Source organism: Python bivittatus, unplaced genomic scaffold, assembly GCF_059951505.1.
Source record: "Python bivittatus isolate LINGU-HERP-01145 unplaced genomic scaffold, Pbiv_v1 ctg000690_np1212, whole genome shotgun sequence".
Taxonomy (NCBI): domain Eukaryota; kingdom Metazoa; phylum Chordata; class Lepidosauria; order Squamata; family Pythonidae; genus Python; species Python bivittatus.
This window is the reverse complement of record NW_028277096.1, coordinates 6,811,640-6,829,907: the sequence shown is the minus strand read 5'-3', so window position 1 is coordinate 6,829,907 and position 18,268 is coordinate 6,811,640. Positions and strand designations below refer to the sequence as shown.

Genomic DNA, 18,268 nt, shown 5'->3' with positions numbered 1-18,268 from the left:
AGCTCGGCCCCGCCTCCGCTGAGGTGGCTGAGCGGAGCGGGGGGAGGCCGCCGCCGGAGGAGGATGGGTGAGGCAAGTGCGTCCGCGGCTCTGGTGGGCCTCTCGCTGGTCCTCGGCGCCGTAGTTTTGTGGGGGTTACTGTTCTTTCTGAGGCAGTGGAAGAAGGCTGCGCCGAGCAAGGAGGACGTGGCAAAACTGAGCGGGACTCGCGACGGTAAGAAGGGGATGAAGCTGACTCCGAAGCCGCGCCGCCAGCTTTCTGCGGGGCGGGGTTTGCAGCCACGTTTCTTTCTTGCGCAAGAAATGAGCCGTGCCGGCTCTGGTTTAAAATTTGCTTTATAATGTGCTGTGTATTATTGTTTCCATTGCCAGTGTTAGCACGGTGTTGTGATTAGAAGTAGATTACAAAAGCATTTCTAACTGACAAGCAGGGCGTTGGACCAGTCTAATACTTGAAGGATTCGTCTGTGAGTGAGAAACTTGGTTTCACGTCTTAATCAGAAGTACATTCAGCAGCCTCGGGCCAGTCAGTTTCACTGCAGTGAATGCAGGAGTTGGCCTCGGCAGAAGGGCAAAGGGGGGAAGTGATGCAAAGAGCCCACTTGAAGTATTGCATCAGATGTCAGGGTTGAAATATATAAGGGTGGAGCTTGCATCACGTTGCTGTGCCATCACATTGAAGTAATTTCAGTTTGCTTAGGACTTGTAAAAGGAAATTTCATCAAAGAGAGTCAGGCAAGCTGGTGTTGGCTTTCTGGACTTCCAAGCAGGGGTCTAATCTAGACCTACGTGTTGGGAATTGAATCTGGAATATTGTTTATAGAAAACTCATCTCCTACCTCAGAGCTACAGTCAGTGGCTGCCTTCACACCATGTGCTTAACTAGGAAGATTTGAAGAATTTTTTGCCCAACATACTAAGTTCATGTGGTCTTTTCTTTTCTTTGGTGACTTAGTATGTTGTTGAAATGCAGCTTGTTTGGTTAGTTTATGGTTCAGTGTATTGTGCAGATCAGACAGTGGGTAATTTAGTTATCAGATTAAGGAGATTGTGGGAATGCAGCCACTGAGTTTTGATAATAAAATGGGAGAAGAATAAAACCTCTGCCATTTTGAGCCCATTGGAAGATAGCTACAAAAATTTCTTAAATAACAAGTAACTATGTACTCTTACATGCACTGCTGCTATTGAGAGAATTACAGGGGTTTTTATGTCTCCTTAAAAAAATAACGAAGCAAAGTATTATCCCTGAAAGTTTACATGATAAAAAATTGTTAATTTTTAAGGCACTATGAGACTTTATACAAAAGGCTAATGTGTCTGGAATTTTTTTTGTAAGATTATTTAGAGGTTTTCATATCACATTTCCCTAGTCTCTCTCTTAGCCTTTATGCTACAAAGACATTAGTGATTTTTTTAATATAATGGGTATTTTTATGTTATAATCTAAATAAAATAAGGACACATAAACACTGTAATTATTGATATAGAAATAATTTCACTTTAAAGCCTGGGCTGTAGATTACAAAGCATTCTGCTGCAAGCCATTTATGCTTATTTATTGCTATGTTGAGTTGATAATTAAAAAGATGCTATTGGTGATTCAGCCAACAGTTAAAACCAATCGGATTTGTTAAAAATATTTTCTTCAACTTTATTCCTTAGATCAAAACGTGAATGGTGATGCAATCAGCAAAACAGCAGGCCTGAAAAAGTCAAAGCAGCAGCGAATTCGAAAAGAGAAGCCCCAGCAGCACACTTTCACACACCCACTCCTGGCTTCAGCCCTCAAGGTGAGCTCTGGTGGGTAACAGATTCTTACATGTTATTTCACCTTTTGTTTACTTGAACTGATCATATAGGTGTCTGCCACCTGGCCTACTTTTATTCTCTGCTGTAGTAGAGATGACTAAAAGTGCAGTAATAGTTGGAAGTTTAAAGATGGAGTCAGAAATAACTGAACATCTCTATCATCTCTTAATTATCTCTGAAAACTTGGGAAACCAGAATTTGTAACTGTACTATTCAGTGGTAACACTGAACATTTCTGGAAAAATTCAGGCAAATAGTTGCTCTGAAAAACGATTGGATTCACATCCTATATCTTTCATTTTGTAGAACCTGCCTCCTTCGCACCCTATACCCCCCCGATGCAAATTCTTTGAAATTCATTTAGGGTGGTCCTCGCTTAATGACCATTCATTTAACGACAGTTCAAAGTTACAGTGGCCTTGGAAAAAGTGCTTTACAACCTGTACTCGCACTTAACGACCATTGCAAACATCACACCACTCCTGCGGTCACGTGATCGCAATTTGTGAGCCTTTTTACAATGGTCGTTAAGCAAATTACATGGTATTTAAGTGAATTCCAGCAAAAATCCATTGGAGAATGCCAAAGACCATGTGATTCGCTTAATGGCCACTGCGATTCACTTAACAACTGTCATAAAAATGGTTGTAATATCGGGTCTGGTCACATAACTCACTTAATGACCACCCCACTTAATGACCAATTTTCTAGTCCCTGTTGTGGTCATTAAGTGAGGACTACCTGTATCTGGTTTTCATTTTGAAATCCTGGGCTTGTGTGCAGAAATTAATAGCTTCATGATATGAAAAAGCAGAGCCCATCCTGCCTACAGCTTTACCATTGTATCTTCCTGTTGAACTTATAAGCATTTTGCTTCAGTTGATTATCTCTACTTGTTCAAGGAGGTAAGTGGGAATCCCGCTGGTTACTGGATGAATCATAGCAATCCTCCTGGTTTTGTTAAAACATGGATAACAGAAGAAAGCAAATAGTGTTGAGATTAAAATGCTCTAAGTTTTCTTTTCCAATCTCACCAAGTGTATCCCGACTTCAAAACAATTTGGTTTGATCTCCATTTCACAGTTGAAATGGCTTGTTTGTTTCGAGGTTGGAATGTTTCTGCTAAAATTGGAAAAGGATGTTTAAGGGTCATCATGTTTCAGCTTCCTTGACTGGATATTTATACTCTTCTTTCTTATACCCACAATGTTCAAATAAATCCTTTTTTAGAATTCTGAACTGCTTTTTGCTCCTTAGATAACAGATCTCCACTATAAAAGACACGTCAATTTATTTCTATTTTTGAAAGGCCAAGGGCAATTCTCTTTGTATTCTGCAGGGCCACAGTGGAAGCGTCTCCTGCCTGGACTTCAGCAGTAATGGGAAGTATTTGGCATCCTGCTCTGATGACCGTACAGTGCGCATCTGGAGCACCAAAGACCTTTTGGAGAGGGAGCATCGCTGCATGCGGGTTAATGTGGAATTGGACCATGCTACCTTAGTCCGCTTCTTCCCAGACTCCAGGTAGGATGGAGGGTATGGATAATAGCCTCTGCATCTCCTCCTCTTCTTTCTCTACATTTATTTCTTTGCCTGCTTACCTGCCCAAATCCTTGAAGGAGCATGGGCAGTGTGTATAATCAAAACAAAGAAGAAAGAATATAATGAAAATTAAACTGAAAAACAAAGTCAGAGCCAAGATAAATGCCCATAATCAGTCAGCTGAAAAAGGGAAACAGTCAGCCTCTGTAGGAAGAGAATTGCTAGGAGGACAGGCTGACCTGAGGAGTTGTTTCAATCACACAGTGGAGTAGAAGGGCTTGTGCATTTTGTCCTGGTTGCTGTGATTCATTACAGCAGAAAAGCAAGCAGAGTGGCAGTAAGAAGTGAAGAGGCAGAACCCCAGAGAGTTAGTCAGAAGTTTGCCTATCATTTTTCAACTTAATGTTAACACTGAAGTTCTATTTGCAGTGTGGAACGAAGATACTCTCATTTCCTAACCACCCATAACCAGTTTTTCTGTGTAGCAAACATGGAAGCATTTTCACATGTTTCACAAACCATTGTGAGCTGATGTTATATGACTGCCAAGCAGAGCAGCAGCTTCCTTGCGTTCATTGTGTTGCTCACATGCCTTTCCTTCGTTCACTCAGAGCGTTCATTGTCTGGTTGGCAAATGGTGACACCCTCAGAGTCTTTAAAATGGCAAAGAAAGAGGATGGCACGTTTACATACGTGGCAGTCCCAGAAGAATTTTCGAAGCAGCACAAGGCTCCTATCATCAATATTGGAGTTGCTGATACAGGTATGAAAGCTGAGCTTTTGAACAGCCCAGCTTACAACTGCAAGGAATGATTCTGCTTCATTTCCTTGAAAACAAATTAATTTGGTTGGCTTCCTGAGTATATGCAGCTGCATCAGCCTGTCAGAATGATACCCTTATCTTTACCCCTTATGCCCCAGGGAAGTATATCATGAGTGCCTCCAGTGACACCACCATCCTGATCTGGGACATGAAGGGGGAAGTCCTGGCTAGCATCAACACCAACCAGATGAACAACACCTTTGCAGCTGTGTCACCATGTGGGAGGTAAGGAAGGGCAGTCACTTGTTTATGGTCCCTTCTGTTATGCCAGAAGGATAGAGATATCTTCTTATTTTTGCTGTAAGTAATGAAGTGTAGAGAAGCTGCAGCTTACAATTCATTTGGGCGTTTCCTTTCCTATAGGTTTGTTGGTTCATGTGGCTTCACTCCTGACGTAAAGGTGTGGGAGGTGTGTTTCACCAAGAGTGGAGATTTCCGGGAAGTAACCAGGGCCTTTGAGCTGAAGGGGCATAAGGCTGGCGTGTATTCCTTTTCTTTTTCCAACGACTCCCGGCGGTGAGAAGCTGTTTCTCATTTATATGGAATAATAACATCTCTTATAATAACTTGTTCACATCTTACCTTCTGAGTCCTCTGGCTAGTTTTCCTGGTATACTAATTGACTGTGCCTCTGTGCATATCATTTTCCAAATTTATGATGTGAATGATATAATCGTGGAGAGCTCCCTGGTGAATCTCTTGGACATTAGAACTGAAGAAAGGAAGCATAAGGTGGACTCATCCATTGGCCAAGTTTGGGGGCCTCCCATAAATAACTTATGGGTGAGCCCAGTCTGGCCAGGTATATCCAACCACAGAAGGAATCGCTGCTTGAATGCTTGCTTTTCTCTTCTCTCTCTGTTCCTTTTTCCTTTAGTATTTTAGATTGCAAGACTCTGAAAAATAGGAATCTTGCCTTTGCATCTCAACCCAAATTTAAAATAGGTTATTTACTAAATTTTATTTACAATAAGTAATAACATACACAAATAAGGTAAATTAAGAATTAGAATGTAGTTCATACGTAGTGCCTGCATTTTCAGTTATGCCTAGAAGTCAACAAGAAGCTGACAGACAATAGTAGCCTGGCCCTACTGGAGAGCAGGTTTCCTCCATTCTGCACCAGCTGCAAGTACTGGATCACAATACATTAGTCTAAATATTAACTTGACATTGCTCAATAATATATGCCATTCTCTCACCCTAACAGGATGGCAACAGTTTCAAAGGACGGCACTTGGAAATTCTGGGACACAGATGTTGAGTACAAGAAACAACAGGATCCTTACCTATTGCTGACAGGCAGTTGCAAGGTGACAGAGCCCTGCCGCATTGCTCTGGCTCCTGATGCCCGGGCAGTGGCTATTTCCAGCAGCACCACCATCTTTGTTTATAACACCCAGCGAGGAGAGGAGGAAGAGTGCTTTGAAGGTGTTCATGGAGAGCACATAACAGACTTAGCCTTTGATGTGAACAGTCGCTTTCTGATTTCCTGTGGGGACCGGGCCATCCGTGTCTTCCACAACACAACTGGGTATCGGGCTGTGGTGGAAGAAATGAAGACTCTGCTGAAAAAGGCTTCTAATGAGTCTACTAAGCAGAGACTGCAGCAACAAATAACAGATGCCCAGAGTGCTCTGGATAATATCTATGGCAAGAAGGAGTGAATTGTTCCAAAGAGCATGATGTTTTCTGTGCAAACTTGGGGCTAGGTTTTTAAATATGCAGAATAAGAACTAATAAAACAATTTTTGCACAGCTGTTGCTTCCTGGGATTTCCTGAAGACTATTTAGAGCAAGGAAGACAAGATAGTTTTTGTCTTGGTGGGAAATTCAAGAGATGTCCTGCTGTTCTTCCAATAACTGACAACTGCTGCTTTGTTCTGAGTCACGTAGAAGTGACTTTCATCACACATACAGCTTGGACATTCTGAGAATTCTTAGTGTTATTTCAGGGGGCAAAAAAAGTTGAAAAAGTAGCTTCCCAAAAGAATTTGAAAATACACAAACAGTGAATACTGACATTTCTGAAGTCAGTTGGTGCCTGACTCATCTTAGTAGGTAGGTGCAAAATAGCTCAGACCTTCCTGAATTTGAAACACTCTTTTGCATTTAAAACAGCTGTTTTGACCATTTTGGAAGTCCCCCCCCCCCCAATGCTTTTGAAGAGCTCAAAGTTTGAAGGCTGTTTCAAGCTCAAACAGAATGTTTCACACTGAAACACTTTGAATCCAAATGTTTTGCACACCACTACCTGATCTATGCAATCATCCCTTTTCATTAGAATTTTGCAAAAACATAATAGAAAAAAGGAAACTAGCTAAATGTTTTCTGTATTAGCTGCTTGTAGGCTATTCACTCAGTTCAGTTTTGAGAATTGTGGATTCTCTGATACATGCTTTCCTGAAAAGGACAGGTTTGGTTAGTGGTATATTTGTAGCTTTCTCATACTTGTAAAATACTAGTAAAATACTAGTAAACAAGAGTAAACATAAAATACAGAAATACAATCAAATTCAATATTAGTATCCAACACAATTCATAAAAAATTACATTCTGTACTTGATCATATAGAGTTGAAACAACTTGGGTAAAATCATTCGCTGTCAAAATAGTGCCAAAAGTAAAGTGAGCTTCTCAGGGAATGCATTCCAAACTAAAAAAAGGCCTGGCTGAAAAATTAATTTTAACAGTCCTGTGGGTAAAAAGAATAGTTACAAATCATTAATCATGGTGTGTCAGTCATTCCAAAGTGTAAGATGCAATCCCATGCACACTTACTGGGGAGTAGGTAGGGTTGGTTCCCAGGTAACTCAGAGGTTTTTACTTGTGAGTAAATATAGGCAGCACTGAACTGACCTTGACTGAATTCAGAAAGCTAAGAGTTGGACCTAGGTAGTTCCCAGACAGGGAAATTTTTAAGAAATCCCAGAAGAAAGCAGTGACAAGTCACTTCTATGCTATTCCCATTAAAACTACAAGGATGTGTCCATAAAGTCACCAAGAGTTGAGCTCCACTTAAAGACAACTGTACCTTGATATTTTCAAATATTACAGCACTGTACTGGAAAGCTAATATCATTACCTTCACTGAACTTAGAAGATTTACTTCTGAGTAAACTTGATTAGACTGCTACATTCATCTGCAAGGAGTAGTCTTAAAACTGCAGTCTTGGCTTACACTGTAAGAAATACCTTGCTAGATCAGGCTCCCATTCCATCTGGCAATCTTTGTATCAGCTTTAGCAGCTAAGAGTCTCTGTGGACCATATCGCACCATTAGGTTCAGGACCTAACCAGGGTACAATGGGCGTACAGTATTGCTTCCTTCTCCATGGTGACTCTAATGGATAACTACAAATCCAGGACGTACCACAACAGAAATAAAATACTATGTAATGCATACTCAAGCTATTGGGCCTAAAGCTGCCTTAACTGTTGACTTCTAGTTTGGAGATATTTGCTGTATCTCAGTCTTTCCTAAACTGGCATATAGCATTTAGATGCATTAGGATTACAGTTCCCAGATTTTCATATCAATGGGTGCAGGCACCATGTATCTGGAGTGCCTTAGGAGGAGGGATGCTGTGCTATGAGCTTGTCAGAGTTAATACACTGGAGATTCTGATGTATGGACACCTCATGGTGGACCAGTATTTAAATCTAAACCTGCTGCTACTATGATTCACATGTTGTATTGTAGACCAATATTGTTGACATAATAAATGAGTTCACAAATAGGTTGGGTAATTCGTGATTCGGTGTGAGAACCCAGCTGTCACTTTATCATGAGATGTCATTAATACAACAAAAACAGCAATAGAAATATAAAAGGCAGTTTTACCTTTGAAAAAGCTCAACATGATTAACCTTGATTAACATTTGGATGGGAGACCCTCAGTAAATCCCAGAACTGTAAGCTAGTTTGGGAAAATGAAAAAACTTGCCCCAAAGCAGCCATGGCTAAGAAAACCAGAAGGACATCACCGTGAAGGCTCAAAGAAAACATTCATCTATCTGACTTAAGGGAAAGGCCTTTCTCTATCTGTAGCTGCGACTTGAAGCTGGATCTTAAGAATCCAAAGCACACAGTGTTAAGTTTTTTCTGTTACTTTCCCTTCTATAAATGGCAAGCAACCTTTTTCTGAAACTTCAACTGTATTTTTCCCTAATTCTATCTAAAATAAATAAATAGCATAACAAAGCTAGTTCTTCTGAAGCAACACAAAACTACTATTCTATTAAAAAGGACAATCAGGAACTCGCTTCGCACCTCCCCTATGCACGGGGATATAAAGCCGGCTTGCGCATGCGCATAAAGAGCCCGTACACTTCCTCAGGCGGGGCGCTGACGCGTTACGCACGGAGGTATTGGGGCGGTGCGCGCATGCGCATCTGGGCACAGCGGCTGCTGCGGGATCTGGGGCTGCTGGGGCCACAGGCGCCATGTCGGGCCGCTCAGTGCGGGCAGAGACCCGCAGCCGCGCCAAGGATGACATCAAAAAAGTCATGGCGGCGATCGAGCGCGTTCGCAAATGGTGAGGGACTGGAGGGAGGGGTCGTGGGGGGAGGGGTCTGATAAGGGGTCAACCAATCCCCGCCGAATGCGGCCTTGGTGACAGCTAAGCAGCCAACTGGTGGCAGGCGTTTATTTTGGTGGGTGGGGCTCTTGCGAAATGGCCAATCATCTTGTAACAACTGAAATGGCCGGGTGCGGGAAGCTGTGCGATTTGTAGTGCAGGCAGTGGGATCTGTCAGATAGTTTGGATTGACGTGACGCTAGACCAGTGGAGCCCCAGGGGAGCTGGAAAGTAGGGAGCCGGGTTGCTATAGGGATTGGCGGGCCTACCCGCAGCTGTCTGCCTTATCCAGCTGCTTGGAAGTGGGTACGGGCAGGAGGGAGATCCTTGCTTGTTTGCGTGTGCCGAACAATTTGTGTATGCATTTACAGGAAGGAGAGGAGTATTTACTGAGCCCATCTCAATTCTAAAAATCTGTAATTGTGTGACGTTAATAATCTTCACAACAACCTTGTAAGGTAGGCCAGTAGCAGCATCTCCATATTTCAGAGAGGTGAGAACTGAGAATATAGTGGCTTATTAGCCGGAAATAGAACCTCCACCTTCAAAGTCAGTCTGCCACAGCATATGAGATTTGGTAACACCACATGGAATGTCTTTCTGCCCTGTTTTGGCAGATGGGGACACCTGGCTAATTAGTATTAGGACATGTATAGCATAAGGCTGAATAATAGATTGTAATGATACATATCTACATAGAAGCCTAGAGTCCTCTAGCCAACTGATGACTATTTTGGCCAAAGTATTACTATCTTCATTGTTGGAGCTCAGAGTTCTGATAAGGAGAAGCAAGTAACTCACTGCAGCTGGTCTGTTTTGGGGCCAGTATATGGGGGCCATGTTTTTCCTGGGAGGCAGGGATGTGATTGTTCAGGGCCTGGTGTATGCTTCTTGCTACGGTTGTTGCATAATATTTGGTCTGATGTAGCCAGCTGCATCTGAACCTCCGGATCTAAGGATAAACAACTGAGGGTTGGCTATTGGTATGCTGCTTGAAAGCTCTTTTTGAGTTTTTGGCTGGCAGCTGTTAAAAACAGGAGGGTGAATGCAAAAGACCCAGCAAAGAATTTTTTATGCTCCCATGGCTCAGATTATGTAAGAGAGCACTTGAAATGAACTTTGTCTAGTTCACTTCATTGGCAACTACAATATACACATTTTTTTAAAAAAATCAGGTCATACAGATACATGATTCTACAGCTGCACAGGAGTGGGATAGAGAAATTGATTTCTAATTTGGTTAGTGTTTGAAAACAATGAATGGCTAAACTGGAAAAAAAGAATACATTCAGATTCCTGAGGTCTGGCATCAGATGTTTTGGCTCAAAAGATAAGGTGGCTGGGACTGAGCAATTGACTAGTCAGTTTAATTAATAACATGCTTTCCAGATGGAGCTCCCAAGATAAAGGAATGAAGCATGCTATAAGCAAGTGGAAAAGAATATTATCATGTATAGTAAAATCAAAGCAGTAAAAGAATGTTTCTCTTCTAAGTCAACAACAAAAGGAAAAGGAGTCAGAACCTGTCAGAACCAGTCTTTCTTGGCAAAATGCATTAAATTTGTTCACACAGCATGCTAAACCATAAAGCATGGTTTAAAACTTATAATGGCTAGGCCAAAACCAAAGAAACTTCATTATGTCTTAGCATGATGTGACAGGTCATCACAGTAAGTTATATCATGGTTGGTATTTTTTGCTTTAGGAAGTAGTTTGAAACTATACAGTCTGTGAACTCTTCTTTATGTTGTGTGAATACAGTCACTGGCTGCTATAACAGAACCTTAGACATTACTGATGCATCAGTAAAGTTCAACATCTGTCAAATCGTATTGAATGGTAAGGCAGAGAAGCAGTAGCAACAGGATTGCCAGGTGCTGAAGGTTAGCACTGTAGAATTTCAGTTTCTTATCAAATGGTGGTGGTCTTTAAAACTGTAAACAATCTGGGATTCTGAGAAAGCAACTAGTTTATCTGTATACTTGAGAACTCTTTTGTGGTTCCTCACAATACCTGAAGTAAGATTGGTAACTACAAGGAAACATGCAAAAAGTCTAGCCTTATGTTTATAGCAAAATCTTTTAGTATAGGCCAGCAGGTTATATTAAATGGATTGAAAATATCATTTTGTTTGAGCTGTATTTTTCCCTACAGTATTTTTAATGCTACATTTTACTGCTCTGGCCTGTGCAGTCCTTGAAAGTCTTGGGTGCATCCCTAACAGACCCTCCAGAAGCTGCCACCATATTATAATTGTTAATGTGTCAAAAGAGGAACATTACAGGCATGAGGAGTTGTTACATTAACCATATTTGATTTAACATTCATTAAATTACATTTCATTTTTGACATAGCTCTGCCTAATTTTTGGTGTCTGGCCCACTGGACCCCGCTTAAATGCTAAGTATAGAGTTTGGTGTCCAAAATGTTATTCACTCCTGAGCTAAGTGATTGTTTCATTCACAGTTCTGAATACAGAGTGCTACAGTTCACCTTGCCCCAAAAAGGTGGGAAGGCATGCAATACTGTGCAATTTCACTTGGCCTCAGTATAGCTTAAGAAAAAAGGCAGAAGCCCAGCTAGAACTGGAATAACCTCACTATTAATCTAAGCCAATCCTGTAAATTGTGGCTGGGGAAGAAGGTGTGCTTGGCTGTGTCTAATCTTATTTATGCTTTGATGCAGGGAGAAGAAATGGGTGACAGTGGGAGACACATCTCTGCGGATATTCAAGTGGGTGCCTGTGGCTGATAGCAAAGAGGTGAGGGTTGAGAGCCTCAAGGAGCAGGGCCTGCTGGAGGGGAGCTTGGGCTGTTCTTCAGCTTGGGGCAAGAATTGGAGCAGCCAGCAGAATGAGCAATAGGCTACCTTTTACTTGCCCTTCCTGCAACAAGAATACAGAGGTGATCTTTGCAGTAATGTGACACATGTCAGTTCATCTTCAATAGACCTTTCTGCCTTTCTCAAGCAAATTAAAAATGACGCATAGACAGATCATTTCTGTTTTGGTATATTTGAATAATGTGAAGGATGTGTGATGAGAAAGGGAGGGCGTTGTTCAAAGGCTTCTTAATAGATGGCAGCAAAATTATAGTTCTCATGCTTAATTCCTCAAAGACATGTCAAGCCCCAGATAAGGAGGCCTTGCTTTCTTTGTGGAGAATTCTTTGAGTCACCTGGTGGCCTCTGAGGTCCAGTCTGCTCCAACTGTTAATTGTAGAAGGTGCAAATATGTGGGAGGGCTATATCTTTTTCACACCAGCAACAAAACTCACTGCCTTCCTTCTTTCCCGTTTCAAGAAAGAGAAGTCCAAATCTAGTGGTACTGCTGTCCAGGAACCAAATGGCTATCCAGCTGAAACTGCAACCAACTCTTCCCTCCTCCTGGAATTCCAAGGTGATTAGAATTCAAGTCTTTCTTGCATACTGGTGAGCAGAAGAGACATGGCTCTGCAGGCACAGGCAAAGAGGTCCTATAACAGCCTGGGGCATCATTACCACATAACAAGGTCAAGAAAGCAGCATCCCTTTTTCAAACCATGGCAAGTCATTGCTAGTCAAGGTGGCTAAATGCTGGTCTAGATGGACCAGTCTTTCAACCAATGTTATGATAGTATCATATGCTTACAGATTATTGCAAATGATGTCAAGAATACATTTTTGGGATTTGTGTAACTTATATAACTAATTTAAGTTATCTAAAACTGATATTTTGACATAATTTCTCTCTTTCCCCTTTGAAATTTAGTCTGGTTTTGCTTGTCATCCATAGCTGGAAGGAGGCTGTACAGGACACTGAATTTCTCCCTCCAGCTAGCTACTGGAAATTCTGTTCAGTTTCTTCACTGGTTTCTGTCATTTCAGCAAACTTCAAAGCATCCCTTCAGTCCATAGGACTTTAGAAACTTGAATGTGATTTTTAAAACAAAGCCCCAAGATTCTCAGGAAGTGGGATTTTGCGCTCAATAGTATTTCCAGTCCATTAAAATTATAGTAGATCTGGATCCATTCCTTGATCCTGGCTGTCTCTGTTGGAGTATTACCCAGACTGGGGAAGGGGATTGTAAGCTTTACTTACCCATGGTGGGAAGTAGTACATCTTAGGGAACAACCATTTGAAAATCTGAGTTTCATTTCAGTTGTCACATAGATACACCTGCAGTGCTGCTTCTGGTTCCAGCTCACTGAAAAGTCTTTTTTGTGTCTGGTTTCCCCAGATGAGAATAGCAATCAGAGTTCCCTCTCAGACACCTATCAGCTAAAAGCAGACAGTAGTGCTGCTTCCAGCCCCAGTCCACAGCAAAGTGAATCCATGAGCCCCAGCCACACCTCTGACTTCCGCACTGACGATTCGCAGCCACCCACACTGGGACAGGAACCCTTGGAAGGTGAGTGGCTTGGTTAAGGAGTTGTGGCACTATAAAAACCCATTCCCATGGCTGCTGGGGGAGTACTGAGGCACGCCTGATGCATTATGAGGAATTCCTGGTAAGGGGCAGGGGTAGCTTCAGTATTAATAGCATATGCACAACTCTTGCTATCTTGGACTCCTGCAGAGTACTTAATAGTCATACCTCGCCAGCTGAAATCCCAGAAGTTCAGCAAAAACCTTGAAGTGTCATTATCCCTTTTTTCTTGCTCACTTTCAGAACCCGTTCTCCCTCCATCAGAAGTAGCTGATGAGCCTCCAACCCTCACAAAGGAAGAGCCGGTTAAACTCAAGGCTCAGGTAAGGCCTATGGAATAGGCAGCAGCTTCCTAAGGCAATGTTACAGAACTAGATCCAGACCCACACTCTGCAGCATACAGGATTATTATTCAAAGCATTTCTGACTGGACATTCAGCTGCAGCATTCCTAGCTGGGCCATGGATTTAACTGGAAAGTGGATTAGCAGCAGTTATTTTCCACATGTTACAATGTAAAATAAAGTGTCCATCAAGTCCAGCTTGATTTTTAGCATGTTGATGGACACATCCATATATCTTTCTTAGTAGTCTGTCATTGCCTTTTTCCAAGGTTTTTTTTTTTTAAATTTCCCAGGCTAGCCTAGTCTCCCAGGTATTCCATGGAGTTCTTCTATCCAAGTACTAAGCAGGTCCAGCCCTGCATAGCTTTCCAGGCCAAACAAGGTTATCCAGATGCTCTACCTCTGAGATGTATCTTAATCAAGACCAGTTGGTACACCCTTTTGCAACTTGTGCTTTTCTGGATAATCAAGGATTGGGGAGAAAGAAAAGGCCCTTAAGAATGGCTTTGCAAAGCCGGCAGACAATTATTCTACTAGAAACCACAATGGTTTTCCTCTGGTGTAACAAAAAACACTGGGAACTCATGATGTAAGTTCAAATCAATGTCCTGGCATCTTTTAAGTTTGAAGCCTTCATGATAATACTGGATAAGGTTTGGGGTTTTTTTTAATTCTTTTGTTGAACTGAGCAGTCTTTTGACCAAGAATCTGAAGGATCCGAGGGCCCTTCTTTAGTTCATCTGAAATAGCTTCTTAATAGCTCCTGTTTGGGAGGCCCAAAGGCAAGGGAACATAAAATTTTCAGAATGGCAAACATACCTATATTTATGACAGGTACCATGTAATGAAGTACTAGATGACAGTCACATCTTGGCCACATTTTAAACCTGTAATTCCCTGGCTGCTACAAACTTTAGACTGAAAAATAGAGAAAGGAATATAGTTTTGCAAAGAGACTGATAGTTCCTGTGATACAAAAACAATAATAGTCACACACAGATCCCTGGTGGCTCTATTCAAACATCAAGAAGAACAGATATTTGCCTCCATTCTCAAAAGGGATACAGGCACAACTCCACAACTCCAAAAGGTTGGCACAGGTATGATTATACATGCAGAAACTGCAGGAAAAACACAGCAGAACTAGCCATCTGATTTATGCTTTTTACAAGTGGGAACGTAGCCCCGTTCCTAGCAGAATTCACAGAGATGAGAAGAGAAGTTTGAGGCTGCATATTCAATTACACAACACATTAGCCATATCCTAGAAAATGGTAGTGCAGCCCTCCCCCCATTTTCCAGCAAAAAGCAAAAAGATGGGAATTGTGTGGTGGGCCAAGTCACATGCAGAGCAAATAAATGAAAGGGGGTTCTTAGGTCTGGGTCTGTAAGTTACAAGTACTTCTGAAAGCTGCAGAATTGAAACCAAAAGCAGAGCAAAGGGTTCAGTGGACCCCACTCAGTGTCCTGGACAAAAAGCAGAGGGCTGCTTCAGAACCATCAACCACAGACTTCTACAGAACTGTGCTGATCCCCAACCTAAAGCAATGTTAACCATTCCTTTTTTGACAGCTACGAGGCACCGCATCCTTGTGTCCTTCATGCAGTTATTCTTGTTCTTCAGTGTGTAGACACACTGGGACAGACTGGGTAACTATGAAACCACATACTATCTTCTCTTATCAACAATCAGATTGTAAAATAAGTAATGGTCATTTGGATGTGGAATCTTCCAGGGACAGGAACCCTGCATAGACAGGGACCCTATCACTTAACAAAGTGCAAATGCTGGAGGTGAAGCAAGACCAACATTGATTCCATATTTCTCAATCTGATCTGTGAGGGAAGAGTCCTTGGTTTATCTGCAGGACTGCAGCCAGACAATCATGGTACAAGACAGCCTCACATCCCAAATATGGTAATCTCAAATACACAAAAAGCAATTTATCATGCCTTCAGAGGACTCGTATCTTTTTACTACCCTGAAAAAAAAATTATGAGACTTACTTACATTATAGTGGTTTTAGTAACTGCTTGACACAGCAGGTGGCAGCATCAAGCCAATCTTGACTGATCTCAGAAAAATTAAGCAGGATGGTTGACTATCAGGAAATCCCAGAATATAGGCTAGACTAGAAAATTGCAAAAAAATCCCAGAAGAAAGCAGTGGCCAACCACTTCTGTAACACTGCCAAGAATACAACATAGAAAGTTTAGTTAGTTAGAAGGAGCTATTCAGAGCTCACAAATAAGGTTCATAATGTCCACATTCAGTTCAAGAAATCCAATTCTGTACTTATGGAGCAATCTCAGTTAGGAAATGGGTGTGGTCACAAGTTTGGAAGTGCTTCCACATCTTTCATGCAGGCACTGTAAAACATGTTCCCATTTTATACAGGTAGTCTTCAGGTTATGACCCTAATTCCCCCATTGTGGGGAGATGGGCAGGGACAAGTCCAATAAATAAATAAATAAATAAAATAATTGGGACTGGAATTTCCATTGTTAAGCAAAGCCGTCATTAGACGAAGCATCATGTGACCACACCACTTAGCGATAGCAGTTCCGGTAGTCCCAGTTGTGGTTCTTAGGCCAGGACCTCACATTTTTCCTGCCCTGCAGCATTTGCCTCCACTTCAACTAACCCAACCTGCCTATCTCCCCTCCCATCTCTGCCCTTTTGGCCACCATGCCCTCTGCTGCCCCCCAGCTCCCCTAGTTGACATTTGCTGTCTTCTTCCTTCCATTGCTGATGAGGTGGCAAAGGTCAGTTGGGGACGGTGGGGGGCAACAGGTGCAGGGAGTGCAGGGCAGCCAAAAGGGCAGAGAGAAAGGGGAGATAGGCGAGTGGAGGGAACTGAAATGCACCCTGTGATTGTAAATGTGGGCAGGCTGATGAGTGCCCAAATTTTGATCACATGACCACAGGAGTGCTGCAATGGCTGAAACTTTGAGGACCATTCATAAGTACCATTTGTTCAACACTACATAACTTTGAACAGTCACTGAATGAATGATCGTAACCTGACAACTACCTGTATTGTCAACCCAGCCAACCATATTCTTTTCTTCTTTCTTTCAGGTGAACGGAGGGGAGGAAGATTCTGGTGCACCTCCACTTAAGAGATTTTGTGCAGATCAGAATTCCATATGTCATGCAGCTTCTGAGAGCTAGCCAGTCCGCTTCATCCTGTGACACAGTTTTTTCAAAACTCCACCTGCCCTTCCCTCTTAAAATACCACTGTTTGAAAGTTGGTATTCTTCTCCACCTCCGTGTTTCTCTCCTGTGCAATGTCCTCCAAGAATCAACCTGCTCTTTCCATAACCTCTCCAGATGAAATTATGCCCATCCTACCTGTGTTAAGATTTGTCCCCTTTGTGCAATCTCCTCCCAGCCACGCCCTCTTGACTTGCACGCTTAAGGAATGAGGTGGTTGCAACCTCTCTTGTATACTTTTTATTTATCCTCTTTGTGGGCTTTGGGGACTGCAGCTAAGAAGGTTCCTGTAAGAAAGAGGAGTTCTTCGCACTTAACAGGCAGCTCTTAAGTCCACCCCTGTCCTTTCTCTTCCAGGCAGTGAAGGATTCTCTCTGGAGGCAAGTCAGGACCTGGTGGAAGTCTGCCTGGGATGCTGTGCAATAGTTGTGGGGTTAAGCCATTAGTGCTGGAGGGAGCCAAAACTTTCCCCTCTAGGGAAGAATAGGCAGTGCTGCAGCTGAGAAGGTGTTTTAGGAAGTGAAGGCTGGGCTGCATCTAGGTGGCTAAAGGGCTCTCCTTTGCAGTCTGGCAAATGTGGACCTCGGGATGAAGAATATCTTCCCAGGTACCAAAGGGGCATTGTTTCTGAGCAGCCCTTCTCAGGGGTGGAATAGCCACCTAGCACAGCTAGCACCAATCACCTGGCCCTCTCTAGTCTCTGCAGACCTGTCGTCTCCATCACACTCTGCATGTGGAACTGACTTCATGATCAGGGCCCTGCTGCCATGAAAAGTGCTGGCCACGCAGGGAAGAAAAGAGATATTTTAGCACTGAAGAGAATATTTTTAAAATTAAACTATTTGAAATAGTATATGTGTGAGAAAGTGTGTGTGGGGGTGGGGTAAGATATTCACAGCAACAAACAGGATGGCTGGCACTGAAGGTCTTTTCCCACTTACATGGAACCATGACAGAAACATATCCTAACATCATCTTTTTTATGCATTTCCCGTGATGTTGCCTTCATCTAATTCCCACTCCATGCAAGAAACAGGGTTAAGCAGTACTTAGCTGTACTGGCACAAAACAGTTGTTTTCACCAGTTTCAATACCATCAAAGTGAAAAATGATTAGGCTTTCTCACCCATTATCTTGGACATCAGGGGACTGTAGTGAGTGGGGACAGAGATAGTGAGAGCAGGTTTGGGGTTAATTAGCAAGGGGAACAACACATTTCACACTGGTCTACTTTTCTGCCAACTCCCAGATAGGTAGATGTACTTCAACCCAGCACTGAAGAAAGCTTGAAGAGTCTTTGTTAGGGGGGTTTCATGAGAATTTCCTTGGGCAAGAGTAGGGGATGGGAGCACAAAGTCAACCCATTCATAACTTGGAGGGACTGCCACTAACACATCTAAGGTTAGAAGAATGTGAAGCAAATGTAACCTACAGAGCTTAGTCCAGTTGAGTCAGGAAAATGTGAACAAATCCCATTTAGATTAACAATGTGTTTGAAAGTATGCTACTAAGTGGGAGGGAATATTTGTATTTAGGTAGAGCTA

At 42.4% G+C, this 18,268-nt stretch overlaps 2 protein-coding genes across 2 annotated transcripts; both read left to right on the top strand.

Moving 5' to 3' along the window:
• The first annotated feature begins 10 nt into the window (after positions 1–10).
• TBL2 (transducin beta like 2) lies at positions 11–5,937 on the top strand. Its single transcript, XM_007430260.4, has 7 exons — positions 11–214; positions 1,666–1,793; positions 3,152–3,336; positions 3,966–4,117; positions 4,276–4,402; positions 4,541–4,693; positions 5,388–5,937. The coding sequence occupies exons 1-7, from the start codon at positions 64–66 to the stop codon at positions 5,842–5,844; spliced, it is 1,353 nt and encodes a 450-aa protein (XP_007430322.1). The 5' UTR covers positions 11–63; the 3' UTR covers positions 5,845–5,937.
• A 2,622-nt stretch (positions 5,938–8,559) lies between these two features.
• On the top strand, positions 8,560–17,566 carry BCL7B (BAF chromatin remodeling complex subunit BCL7B). Its single transcript, XM_007430259.4, has 6 exons — positions 8,560–8,715; positions 11,443–11,518; positions 12,058–12,154; positions 12,975–13,145; positions 13,407–13,486; positions 16,589–17,566. The coding sequence occupies exons 1-6, from the start codon at positions 8,624–8,626 to the stop codon at positions 16,679–16,681; spliced, it is 609 nt and encodes a 202-aa protein (XP_007430321.1). The 5' UTR covers positions 8,560–8,623; the 3' UTR covers positions 16,682–17,566.
• Positions 17,567–18,268: the final 702 nt, after the last annotated feature.